Here is a 14482-nt window from a genome sequence, read left to right on the forward strand (position 1 = left end):
TCCATCGGTCTTCTCTTCTCCAGGCTAAACATGCCCAGTTGTTTCAGTCTCTTCATGGAGTTTCGTTTCCAAACCCCTGATCATCCTGGGTGCCCTCCTCTGAACCTCTCCAGCTTGTCTCCATCATTCTTACTATATCAGCTATATTGGAACATTGAGAGAAAATGGCTGCCTCCTCTAGCAAATATTGTCAGTGTCTTTTCGCGGGTGGGTTACTCTAAAGCCTCCGCCTCCAACCCCAGCGTCCTGGCTTCGAAGCCTGGAGCGGGCGGTGAGTGAAGGGAGGTAAGTGAGCGCGCGGCGGGCGAGGGAGTGCAAGCTGCAGAAGCCCTGACCTCTTTTGTATCTGATTACTCTAGTATAGCTCCTGCAGCTTGCACTGTTGTGATGAAAAGGGAATTTCACCAGGTGTCATTTGTATATATGGAGAACCTGGTGAAATCCCCTCTTCATCACAACAGTGAAAGCTGCAGGAGCCACACTACAGTGACCGCATTTAAAAGAGGGCAGGGCTTTCGTCATCCTTTACAAAAAGCCATGAAATTCAATGAACAAAAACCCTACGGTTTATAAAACAACATTAAGGACGTACACTTTTCCACCAAGCACCAAAGAGCGGGGAAATTGGGAGTTAAGGCTCGCCAGCCTTAACGCCACATCCTCCATAAGGAGGCAGAAAGTACCAGTGAAATTCTCATTCTGCCAAAGCAGATAAACCATGAGCTTACCTGCTCTGTCGTCGTTGGGCCCGGGCTTGAATTGAGCCCCTGGGTCCACCCAGAAGCAAGACTGCAAGTGTGGCCTTGCTTCCAGGTGCACCAGGGCGCTCAGTTCAAGCCCGGGCCCAACGACGACAGAGCAGGTAAGCGGGGGGGGGGGGGCTTGCCTGGAGCCGCCGCCCTACGTTCCCCATCCTGCTGTCCCAGCATTCCTGGTACTGACTTGCAATGATGGATCGTTGTAGTCCAACACCTTTGGAGGGCACCAGGTTGGGGAAGGGCTGCTCTAAACAAAAAAAGAAGTAGGTGGCTCTAAGTTGTTCGTCATCAGTTTTCCACAACCCCACAGTCACCTCTGCATATCCTATTCTCCATCCTGTCCTCATGGTTTATCTGCTTTGGCAGAATGAGAATTTCACTGGTACTTTCTGCCTCCTTAGGGAGGATGTGGCGTTAAGGCTGGCAAGCCTTAACTCCCAATTTCCCCGCTTTTTGGTGCTTGGTGGAAAAGTGTACGTCCTTAACGTTGTTTTATAAACTGTAGGTTTTTTGTTCATTGAATATATATATATATCACAACAAACAATTCTTAATAAACAAGAGCCTCATGAGAGACAGTGCGGTGTAGCGGCTAAGGTGTTGGACTGGGAGTTGGGAGATCCAGGTTCTAGTCCCCACTTAACCATGGAAACCCACTGGGTGACTTTGGGCCTGTTTACCCACTTCAGCCCAACCTACCTCACAGGGTTGTTGTTGTGAGGATAACATAGAGAGGAGGAGGATTATGTACACCACCTTGGGTTCCTTGGAGGAGAAAAGGCGGGCTATAAGTGTAATAAATAAATAAATTAATAAATTACACTGCTGTTAGAATCAATTTCAGAGCCACATCTGTATCTCCTAAAAACACCAACAACACTGGACTACAGCTAAGTTGCCATATACTACCCTAATGCACACATCCACACATCCAGGCAAAATGGGAATAACAACAATGGACTACTTTGCAGGACTTGTGTAACCCACACTTTCCAAGCTAAAGCCTTGCCTCTTGCAATATGGGTATAATAATGATTAATATTATCTGCACACATTAGCAAGGCATTTTTTTAAAAAAAACAACATTTTATTGAATGTTACATTTAAAATAATAAATAATAATAATAAAAATAAAAATTTCTTACCCGCCTCTCCCTCTGGATAAAGGCAGGATACAACACAAATACAAAACACCCTAAAATACATATAATGGATTAAAAACATATAAAACAAATACATTATTAAAAGGCATCTTAAAATTCAGCTGGGTAGGCATGTTGGAAGAGATTAGTCTTTATGGCTTTCTTAAATTCCAGAATACTGTGAAGCTGACGAATCTCTCCCGGCAGGCCATTACACAGTGTGGGAGTGGCAGAAGAGAAAGTCCTCTGGATAATGTTTGTTATAACTATAATTACATCAAACATAACACAATGATCAAATGTGGGATACACTTGGTACACACAATCAACATCAATCCAAATTAATTTGGAGACACAGTAAACTAATTGCTGTTATATCTCTACCTATAAAGCTGAAAGTATGTGTGTGGGATTTATGTCCGGAAAAGTTTACCCACTTCCATATGAATTAGAAACTTGAAATTTGGCACGCTGATAGGTCTGGTTGTATAATGTATCAGAAAAATATAAAAACATGAAATTTTGAGTTTTAAGTATTTTTTTTAATTTGAATTACAACAGATGAATACTAGGTTGGACATGTAGTTCCCAGTGTGGGAAGACTGTACACCTAAAGGATTACTTGATGAGCAATTAAATGCTGGCTAATACTTTTGGACAACATTGTATTCTCTGTATGGTTCCAAGTTTCTTAACTTGGGGACCATCGGTGCAAAAAAAGTTTTTGTTATTTAGGATGTCCACATTTGTTACACAGAAATTAAAGAAGGCTATAAATGAGGCACATACTAACAAGCTTCATGAACCATGTCAATGAGCACATAACGCTGAGCATTAAAATAACAGTTCAACCTAAGCTCCATAATTCCCCCCCGCCCCCATGTAATGGTTACAAGTTGGTTATAAATGCAATCTTAAACAATCATACCTAGAATTAACTAAAGGGCTTCCTCCTTTGCCTAGAGATAAAACCTCTCCATATCCACCATGCTTTAGGGAGTCCTGGATTTTTAGGAAGTAGCTGTTTTTTTTCATTATTGGAATTGCTAAGAAGGCTACTGAGAACTCGTTAACTCATCTCGCTCAAAACAATATAAGCTTTTCTGTTACAAAATGCCAAAAATCTACTAACTCATTAAGAATATAAAAATGTAAATAAGTAAAATAAAAAAGTAACATAAAGACACAAACAGGTGTTAGAAATGGATAGATATGTTACTTTTTCAATATTGCAATGCTTGACATAAAAGAGAATATAATAATAATGGCTAATGCATTATTAAATGTATTATTAAAAGCTTCAGAATACAGTCGGCTCAAAGGCCTGGTTATAACTGAAGCTTTATAGAAAAACAGGAAGGCATAGCAGGTGTACGGCTTCAGTTGAAATAGTAAGAAGTTGTGGTCAGGCTTGTGGTCAGAAGAGTTAGATAAACTAAGCACAGACTGAAACATACTTGTCAACTGTCAGAATTTATAGCCTTGTGGTTAGGAGAAAGGAAACACATCTGTTGTGGTTAAAGCTAGATGGGAGTAGGGCATAATCAGAGTAATCAAGAGGTGGGCTTATGGGGAATTAATTCTTAATATGGAAGTAAGTAAATAAGAGTGGGTGGAATATCAAATGAGGGAGGCAGGGAGGTAAACAGAGGCGGAGTTACAAGGCGTACCGGGATAGGCTGTCTCTGACCAATAGAGTGATAGGGGAGGGACCGCTTAGGCCGGGCTAAGGGATAAAATGGTTTTGCTCTAGCTGGTAGGTGTGCCTACATGCCTAGACATCCGGACTTGCAAGTTTGCTCAATAAAACAGTGTTTAAACTTTCACCATTTGTCCCTGAATCTTCATTTCAAATCATGGTTCACAATGATTTCTGGCTAACTGGCATTAAAAAAATAATGGTCAAGATGGCCTGGATAATATCCAAGAACAGTTGAAGCCCATTGCTCAAGGCCAAGAGATTATTTGAAGATGGAAGAATTGTAAGATGTACTGACAAGGGCGAAGAGTTATTCAAAGGTTGTGGGCTCTCCCACACTAGAGGCCTTCAAGAGGCAGCTGGACAGCCATCTGTCAGGGATGCTTTAGGGTGGATTCCTGCATTGAGCAGGGGGTTGGACTCGATGGCCTTGTAGGCCCCTTCCAACTCTGCTATTCTATGATTCTGTGAAAGAGGCCTGGAATGGGAATCTTTGTTATTTTTCTCTAAGGATGAAAAACATATTTGAAGTCTGACTTGTATACAGCACCATGTACATTGATGGTGCTATATAAATAAATAAATTAATAATAATAATAATAATAATAATAATAATAATAATAGGCAGACAATATTGTATAAGTCACAGACATCAAAAAGTTTGATATATAACTTGCTAGAAAGATTTGTATATTTAGAAGCTTTTAAATGAGTAGAATTTTAAAGATATGATTCAAAATTAATCGAGTTTGAAAGATACACATCTAGCCTTTTTTGCATTTTCAGTTTTTTAGGAATGTTTAGTAACAATGATATTATTAAGAATGTGAGCCCCAATTTACCAGATAGTAGATAATATTATCTCAGAGGTAATCTCTAAACCAAATGGTATAAGTATGTGCTGATTCTGAAATGAGCTTCGTATAGAATTTCAGCTTCTTCTATCAGCTGAAACCCATATTCAGAACTGAATAAGGAAGTCAGCATTTAGATGAGATCTCTCTGTTTAAGCTATTAAGGGTGCAAGCCGACGCATGTTCGGACAGAAAAAAAGTCTTACCACTCCTAGCAGAGCCAGGCCAGGATTTCTGAATGACCTGCATTAAGTTCAGATAATCCATGCCACGTTTTGTACCAGATTGGCAAGGCAAAGGCCAGTCTGCCTGTGGTTGCCTGCAAAGAAGGAACACTAAAATAAATGACTACCACCTAAGTCTTATGTGTAACCAGATTCCTGTTTAAAAGGGCCCCTGGTCTGTGGACACAACCAGCAGGTCCACAGTCCACTGTCCTGGATGAACTCTGAAAGGAGTTCCATGTCCTCCTCTCGCCAGTATGTCCTGCGGTGCTGAGCCATCCCCATTCAAAACAGGAGACACTTCTTCTAGCATGGCGGCACGACAGAAGGTAGCAAGGAAGGAGGGATGAGCAGATGGGCAGAAGAATGCAGGGACTTCAGGAGAACACTACTTCTCACCATGGTGCCACCTTACAGCCCTCCAAGGAAATGTAGCAGAATACCACTGTACCGGCTGCTGTGCTGTTATATCGGAGTTGTGTAGATTTCCGAGAACACGTCTCCCAGTCCCTGCCCCCAGGGACGTTCTAGCCTTCCTGTGCGTGGCATGATGGTGCCAGTGCTCAAAAGAAGGCCTGCATCGCTGGTGGTGGTGGGGAGAGCTGGAAGACGCGTTCCCAGACTTCCAGGAACTTGTCTCCCAGTCCCCGCCCCCAGCGACGCTCTAGCTTTTTGTGCGTTGGCACGAAAGCACCATGGCTCAGGAGAAGGCCTGCATTTCTGGGGCGGGGGAGGAGCTGGAAGATGCATTCCCAGACTTCCAGGAACACGTCTCCCAGTCCCCACCCCCCAGGGTTGATCTAACCCTTCTGTTGTGCTGAAGTGATCACATCAGTGCAGCAGGGCTGGCTGGGCCAGGCCCAGCCACCCGGGACGGGGAGCGAAAACAAAGCCCCGCCCCTTGGGTCTCGTCGCATGTGATGAGAGCCAAGGGGCAGGGGTCAGTTTGCTCCCCGCCTCAGCAGCAGCAGACCAGACCACCCAGGCGGCAGTGACCAGTGGCGGACCAGGCCACCCGGCTAGGCAGCAAAAGAGGACAGCGGCGGCAGCAGAGGTACCAGGAGGACAGCGGCGGCAAAGTCAGCTAATGATGATGATAAAGGTGCTGATAATGATAATGGATGCTGATATTGATGCTGCTGCTGCTGCTACTTATGGTGGTGATGATGATAAAGGTGCTGATAATGATAATGTATGATGATGATATTGATAATGCTGCTGCTAATGATGGTGATGCTGACAATAGATGCTGATAATGGATGCTGACCGAGGCCACGCTTCATTGGGCGCCAGACATGTTGGGGTGGCCATGCCTCCTGAGGGCAGCCATATTGTCCTCCTTTTTGGTTTCCAAAATATGGTCACCCCAGCTACACCTAATCTTGAGATAGCTTTTCTCCAATGTCTGCCTAGATGATAGTATAGACCACATATTGATAGAAGCACCACCAATACTCCAAAAATGTATTGGCAGTAGTGTGGCAACTCTGTGACCTCGTTGCACGGTGAAGGAATCCGCTGAATTGGTGAAAGGGTCAGGAAAACCGCATTTGACGGTGACAGTGGTGGTACCAGTCCTCCTTTGGGTAGCTGCCACCGTCCCCCTCCTGAATGCTTCTTGGAATGATGGTACATGACATATTATCTCTCCAAGAGAAGGGCTGGTCTCAGAGGGGATGGGGAGAGATGTGAAACACCCTCTTCTGGCACAAATGTAAATGTCCTCCTCTGCCCTGAAACCATTTAAAGGGCTGAATTTCTAATGGGGGAGGGATGCACTGGCAGCTGCCATTTTCCCCACTCAGAAGCCCCCTCTGTGCAACCCTGGGGCTTGTCTTGAGAAAGGGTTTGCCTCGTGGTGGATTCAGAGTAGAGGCAGGTCAACTCCATGATGCAGCCACCATTGCGAAGCCATCTGGGGGCAAAGCCCAGAACCTCCACTGAAAAGAAGTCGGTATAATAGTAAAAAAAAAAATGGGGGGAGGAGAAGAACGGGGCAGCTGGGAGGCTGCTACTGCTGCAGGGCCCAGCCAGGAGGGGGAAGGAATGGGGGTTGAGCTCCAGGGAGGAGGCGGAACAGGGCAGCCAGCTCTCCTCCCTCTCACCTTGCTCTGGCTGTCCCGTTCCTCCCCCCCCCCATTTTTAAAGTTTTTTTTAAATCTGTAGATGCGAACCTTTGCATCTACAGATTACAAAAAAAAAAAAAAACCAGGGGGAGAGGAATGGGGCAGCCGGAGGGCGGTCAGAGGGAAGAGAGCTGGCTGCCCTGTTCCTCCCCCCTCCTCAGTGCTCAGTCCCGCGATGGTGGCAGCGGCAACTCCACATTGGCGCTCCTTCCCATGCAGTTGCCAGAAAGGAGCGCCAATTCAAGCGCCCGGAGCCTCGCGGCACAGACCCGCTTCCATCAAGACGGGGGCCTGGTGTTGTTCATGTGAGTTAATGTGTGTGTGTGAGAGAGAGAGAGAGAGAGAAAGAGAGAGAGAGAGAGAGATGGCAGCCATGAAAAGATGCACACCCCTACTAAAGAATTTCCAAAACGCATTTCCCATTTCAGCTCAGCACCTGATCAAGGGTTTATTTTTAAACAGATTCAGCGCCCAGCATGCTGCCATTATTGCACATCACCTTAAAATCTTGCCCGTGACTTGGGTTTAAACTAGCTGCATGCTTGTCCCCAAGGCTGATTCTCTTTCTCAGATCGTAAAAAGCTCTCTTCCGGGGATCACTGAAGGGCTGCGAAAGCCTGCTCAGCCCTCTTGAGGAGGCCTGTTTGCCGGCCGGGCTTTCAAGCCAGCACACAATCAGCTTGGATCTGAAGGGGTCCAACTTCACCACGCGTTGGCTTTACAAACACTGGGACAGGACCCATGATTGCCCAGGGTTCCCATCCTCATGATGTAAAGCCTGCAGACAATGCCAACAGCTGGTGGCATTGCATGCTGGTTCGAAAGCATGGCCAGCCTGCAGGGGTCATGGAGGGATGCAGCTAAGTCCTGCATGTGGTCACAGGCTCCTTCATGCACTCCAAAACAAACACCCAAAGAGGACCAGAGAATTAAGAGCTTTCAGTGAAGGCTGAGAATGTATTTATTTTGCAAGGCTACTTTCACTTTTACAGTCAACACAAGTTCTGAGGAAAACAAATGGAACTTAAAAAGAATGGACTAATACTATGTTAGAATTCCTGCAGCCTTGTCTTAATTCATTAAAATTAAATTAATGGGAATGCTGTGCTTTGATTTCCAGAATATACCCATTTATAACTGTAATCAGAATCCAGTTTGAACCTGAAACAGTTGTACAATTAATTAATTGCTTACTGAACACTATTCTGAATTAACATATGGCAAAGACTACATCTTCAGAACTGTTTGCATGGAAATGAATTAGAATTTGCACAGCTGTATTGGTGAACAGTGTAGAATATTTCAATATTTAATTCTGAAGTATTCCAAACATTTTCTATAGCCGAATAATAAATTCAGCTATAGAATTTAACAGGCAAAGTGGAAATAGTGACGGATTTCTTTCACTCTTTGCAAATGACTCTTGGAATTGCTCTTTTTAAAAATAAAAAACAACAATTTTTAGATACTAGGTTTTTGTCAATTTTAGATGGAAAATATAGTTTTCAAAATGCAGAACCCCCAGCCTTTTCAGTAAAGAACCATCATATCAAGATGCACATATATTTAAATAATTTCTGTTGCGCATTTACAGTTGGCTTCGCACATGTCAGCTATCACGCTGTTACTACAACTGAAATGTTTCATTCCATTACATCCAGCATGTCTATTGGTATATTTGCAAGGGTTGGCTGAAAGGAATCAAACCAAAATAAAGTTAGAATGCATGAGACAAAGAAAGATATTCATTTGATTTTTTTTAAAAAATGTTTCTCTCCCTTCTGATTTGTACAGTGTATTATTTCAGTCTTGCAACAGTCAAGCCTTATTGATCCAAAATACTTTTATTGTTATTATTATTTTATTATTATTTATTTATATAGCACCATCAGTGTACATTTTTTGCCTCATTCTGAGTAGGGCTGTGCACGGACCCCCTGATCCACTCCGCACCCGATCCGCCCTGCATCGATTCGCCTATGGTCCGCTCCGCTCTCAAGCTCCAGCTCCGAATCGAAGCTCCTCAGCAGCGGGGGCGGTGCCAGGTAAGGTCCCTTCCCTCCTCCCCACTTACCTGCATCCGTCGTGTTCCAGTGGCTGCTTCAAGTGAGCCTGAGGACTCAAACAGGAAGACCAGGCTGCAGTCGCGACCTGCTCTTCTAGTTTGAATCCTCAGGCTCAGTTGAAGACGCTGCCAGAATGTGACAGACGCAGGTAAGACCCTTCCCCCCTGCCCCCTTACCTGGCTCTGCCACCATCACCACATGGACTGCAGCAGCGCTGCCAGGTAAGGCCCCCCCCCTCCTCCCCCTTTACCTGCATCCGTCGCGGCCCGTCACCAGTTTCATTTCAGCCTGCTTGGGGCCTACACTTCCGGGTTGAGCCACAAGCTCAAGTGAAGCTGGCAACGGGCTGCGACGGACCAGGTAAGACCCCCCCTCCCCCCTTACCTGGCTCTGCTGCCATTGTTGCACGGGCGGCGGCAGCGCCAGGTAAGGCACTCTTACCTTTCTTTCGGAGCTCCAGATCGAGGCGAAGGATCCACCTTCATCTCAATCCGCTCCATGATGCTCCGCTGCCCCCTGATCCTCTTCGCCTCTGCCTTAAGGGGAGGCGAAGCACCCCAATCCGTTTCTGCTTCTCCGACCCGAAGAGAAGCAGAGCACAGTCCTAATTCTGAGCTTTCTGCTCTGGAGGGCAGGAGCCCTGCCATGGTCATTGGTGTCTTGGTAAAAGCTTAGTTTTATTTCAGTAGTGCACTTGATTGGAAATTGCCCTTCATACTAGAGCTAGTGCATCCTGCTGCTCCTTTATTAGGGACAGCATACAATATTCCCCCTATTACTCCAGTCTTGGCTAAGCCACAGGCTTTCTATGTAGTTCAAGGCTCTACTGAATGTGTTAATCATTATTAACCACAGAGGCCTAAAAGGACTGGGTCCAGCCTGTTATAAGGCATGTTGTAGCTCATGATGATTTCCCAAGAGGTCTTGTCTTGGGTTCTGCTCTGATGGGAGGTTCATTCCAAAGAAGGCCTTCTTTGTGGTGGCCTTTAAATGACAGAATTCTCAGGGGAGCTTACAGGGCCCAAACTGATACAAGTCTGTGTCTAGCAATTACATCGATGATAATGATGATGATGTGCAAGAGCAGAGTGTGTGATCCAGATCAGGACTCCAGCACCAGGGCTGTGGGGCTTTTAAGATCAAGATGGAGTCTGTGTGCCTATTCTAGAGTGAAAATTAGGAGGGGTGGTGGTTGTAGTGGCTACTTAAAATAATAGCTGTTTGCTATTGCTTTTCATAGGTATTAGTCTATAGGACATAGCACAGATAATCTGCAAAAGGGAACAAGTGTCACAAGAGTTTCTGGAGTAAGCTATGAGATCTAATATTGCTAGATTGTAAAGAAATTAATATTATCCAGAGAAATTGCTTTATATTATTAGTAACTTACTGCAGAGTTTATCCTCACAGTTGTTAAGACAGTCTGCGCACGTTGGACCTTCTTTATAGGGTGTTGTTATTTTCTCTTCAGTGTTCCCGCTGAAATCACAGAGCAATGCAAAAGTGTGGGTCTTAAAAGACAATGCAGAATGCGAAAGCTTCCATAGATTGATAGCATTGAGAGAGCTCAAATTATTTGCTAAGAATTAATTTAACACCACTTGCAGGAAACAATTTTCATAGCAGCAGCTGCAGAAGACTATTGCTGAAAAGTCAATGAAGAGTTTTGTGGCATCTTCAAGACCAAGGAATTTATTCTGGCATAAGTTTTTATGGACCATGTTGGCGAATATATCCATACTTAAACGCAGAAGGAGAAAAGATGGGAACAGTGAGAACAGGAAGGAAATGAAATACAAAAAAATAATAATACATGAAATGGAATATAATGGGCCTGTTCAGACAACATGCTAAACCATGGCTAACCCTCTAACCCAGCCTTTCTCAACCTGGGGCGCTCCAGATGTGTTGGACTGCATCTCCCAGAATGCAGAGCTGGCTGGGGCATTCTGGGAGCATTCTGGAAGTTGTAGTCCAACACATCTGGAGTGCCCCAGGTTGAGGAAAGCTGCTCTAACCCCTTTGCAGTAAATGGTAAGTGAGCATGTTTAATCCATGGTTATGTAGCCACCATGATTAGGAATGATTCACACCACATTAGGGTGAGCAACTGTCAGGTTGCACAACTGCCAGATTTTTATGGTTTTTGTTCTATTATGGGTGTTGCGGGATTTTTTGTAATTTTCTATAATGTCCAGGAATGATACACTTTCCCCTGTAAGGTTGCCATTAGCATGGTGGGGGAGAATGATGCACTTTCTGGGGTACGTCATTCCTCCACCACCACACACACAGATGCAAAAGGGGTCTTAAAGTGTGTCATTCCCAGACATTATAGAAAAAGCCCCAATTGGGGCAGTAGGGGGAGGGGCAGGAATGACACACTTTCCAGGGCCTCCAGAAAGCATATCATCCTCCCTTGCCATGCTGAACAGGATCAATGTGATAGTTGTGTTAAAGCTTAAATGTATGCAAATAGGTTACAGTGAGCATTCACAAAGGAGTGCTGATGGTAACAAACAGCCAAGCATTTGTGGATCAATGAGCAGAGTTATGAAGGTTGAAAGCCGGCAGGGGTGTGAGGCTTTTCCAGGGCAACTACCTGCCAGGTGGACAGAACCTGTGCGCTCTCAGATCAATGAGCTTCTGGCTCTCAAGGAACAAGTTTGTTCCTTGAAGCCAAGGTAGCCAACCTGGAGGCCTTGGGGAATGTGATAGCAACATCCCACTCTTAGGAGTGACAGCTCCTCTACTGACATGGAGAAAGGGTCTCGGAAAAGAAGGGCGCCACTCCTAGGCGCTGGGTCCAGATTTATTTATATGCAGAGTAGACCCATTGAAATCAATGGAATGGAAAGAAACTGAGGTGGAAAGAAATTTAAAATTTAAAATCATAAATGTTAAGTAATGTCTGTTTGTTTTTAATGATTATGTGATTTTTTTGAAATGGTCAGAAGACTTATTCAATAAAGGTATTCATTCATTCATTCATTCATTCACAACCGAGATTTAAAACATTCAAATGTGCCAGAAACCAAAACTGATAGCTTTTTTTCATCCAGGCTCAGAACTTTGAGCACTTAGTTCTTAACAGTCTGGGTTTTGAATCTCTGTTTATTCAACTATGTTTATGTTGATGTTGAATATGGGTGGCCACCTCTTTAACGGTTGCATGGCAGGCCAATGCAATACAGCCCTCTCAATACTGGGAATAGCTGTACTTACTGAATTTTGGCTGATGGAGATGAATCAACATTTTGTTTTGGTTCATTCTTGATGCGAATTTAACAACAATTTGCAAACTTTTTCATGTACAGAATGGAAAAATCTTGAGATTTTTTGTTTTGTTTTGTTTAAATTGAACGCATTAGGCAAAGAAACTAACAAATCTATTTATTTCTAATGGAAACGATCCTATTAGAAAGAACCCATTCCTTGGGAGATGAACCAATATCCTCTAGACCAAAGCTATGCCTCTATGGAGTAGGGGGCACAAGTAGTGGGCAATTTGATCACTAGAAATGCAGAGATGGGTTTGTGACTGGCATCTATACTGCATATGACTCGCCAGCCTGGCGTGAAGGTAGCAGACGTCTACATAGGTTGATAGCTAGTGCTGGGGAAGAGTCAGCAGTTGTGATGCACATTGGAACCAATGACATGTGGAAGTGTTATGCAGTTCTGGAAACAAAATTTAGATTGCTAGGTAGGAATGCAGGACCTCCAAAGGAGACATCTCTGAAATGGTACCTGATCAGCACAGAGGGCCAAGTTGGCAATTCCAGTGACCTAGGCCAGATCTACACTTCGTTGCGAAGGCACCTTTTTTAAAGACGTACCTAAAAGAAGCACCTCTTTCTTTACTGTGTGTACTGTGAGCTAGGCAGCGCCGCCTGCGGAAGAATCTCTACCCCATTCAAAGACGCTGCTCGGGCCGCTTCCCCCACGCGTGTTCTTCCATTCGAATAATACCCCCTCCCACCCGGCGGCTCTTCTGGCGCGTCCCGCCGGCGGCGGCTCCTCCTGCAAAACACTTTTCTCCCTCGGTGTGTTTGTATTTGCGTTTGCGTGCACGCGGCGGACAAGTTAAGCTCCTGCCTCTTGCTCTCCCCTGCAGTGTCATCTCCCCGGGACTCTCTTCGGTGTGTGCTCACACACGCGCACGCAAACACAAATACAAACACACCGAGGGAGAAAAGTGTTTTGCAGGAGGAGCCGCAGCCGCCACCGGGACGCGCCAGAAGAGCCGCCGGGTGGGAGGGGGGATTATTCGAATGGAAGAACACGCGAGGGGGAAGCGGCCCGAGCAGCGTCTTTGAATGGGGTAGAGATTCTTCCGCAGGCGGCGCTGCCTAGCTCACAGTACACACAGTAAAGAAAGAGGCGCTTCTTTTAGGTACGTCTTTAAAAAAAGGCGCCTTCGCAACAACGTGTAGATCTGGCCCTGGTTTGCACGATCACAACACTGAAGCAAGCCGCAGGTTATGAGAGGATTGTGTAACCCTCGCACAACCCCCACCAAGTCACAGTCACAGCTTGAATATTCAAAATGGCTGCCTGCCCACGCCAGAAAGATGGTGAGTTGTTTGATCGTACAGACTGACCCATTGTGTGGATAAGGTGGTGGTGTCAGGAAGAAGGGTCCCTATGTGTTAGGCAGCAACACTTTGGGGAGATTTGGGTCTGTACAAAAGTGATGGACTTGGCTTGAAATGAAATGGTACCAGATTGCTGGAATTCAGTATTAAAAAATTGCACAGCAGCTTTTAAAATGACCGCGTGGGGAAGCTGATAGAAGCTGCAAAGCTTCTGGTTCAGGTTGAATCATCACCAGGGCATGGCAGTGAATATAGTTTCAGTCATCCAAACAGGGACAGTGTAGAATTAGGCAATGCCATGGGGGGGGGGGGAATGCACATGCCAGAGACATTTGGAAAGGGACACCATGTATAGGTATTTATAACTGAATACTAGAGGCCTCTGGATGAAGATAAGGGATTGGAGAGATTTCCTTTTTAAAGGAAATCATAGCTATAGTGAGTATAATGGAAACCTGATGGAATGGAGAGAACCAGTGAGATCATCTCTGAATATAAATTCTACGGGAAGGCCAGGGAAGGTTGTATTTGGTATAGTGTCTGATATCTGAAATGGTGAAGGCCTCCCCACAGAATGCCCGTGAGTGGCAATAGCAGGCACCAAAGTTAAATTAGTACTGGGGATAAATTTGACCCAGTTCCCATGTCACCATGGCAATTCCTCAGTTGTTTAACCCAGGAATTGCAGGCTCCCAACAAAGCATAGGTTAACTCTGGGTTGTTTATCAGTTTGCATGTCACAGAACAACCCTGGAATGTTAATTAAAAGCAGAAATGGCTTACATGCCACTCAGATACTCTGCTCATCCCCAGCAATTCCTGGGTTCAACAACCATGATTCGTGAACCAAGCCATTATCTCTCCCCATCTCCCAACAAAAATAATCCAGGTGTTGGAGAATGAAATCCGGGGGACATCCGGAGGAGAAATTATTTTACTACTGTGTCATAGAACCAAGGAGGAGGTGACTCTGGGTGTGATCCAAATTGGTTCCCCAATTTGAGACTTCTTTATT

General features: G+C 44.9%; 1 protein-coding gene across 1 annotated transcript in view; it reads right to left on the minus strand.

Annotated features, from left to right (window-relative positions):
• LOC134391934 (uncharacterized) overlaps positions 1-14482 on the minus strand; it is a 58390-nt gene that overhangs the window by 28522 nt on the left and 15386 nt on the right. Inside the window, exon 6 of the mRNA XM_063115856.1 lies at positions 10260-10348. Within this exon, the coding sequence (XP_062971926.1) occupies positions 10260-10348 (89 nt within the window). The remainder of the gene's footprint in view (positions 1-10259; positions 10349-14482) is intronic.

The sequence above is a fragment of the Elgaria multicarinata genome, chromosome 2, assembly GCF_023053635.1.
Source record: "Elgaria multicarinata webbii isolate HBS135686 ecotype San Diego chromosome 2, rElgMul1.1.pri, whole genome shotgun sequence".
Taxonomy (NCBI): domain Eukaryota; kingdom Metazoa; phylum Chordata; class Lepidosauria; order Squamata; family Anguidae; genus Elgaria; species Elgaria multicarinata.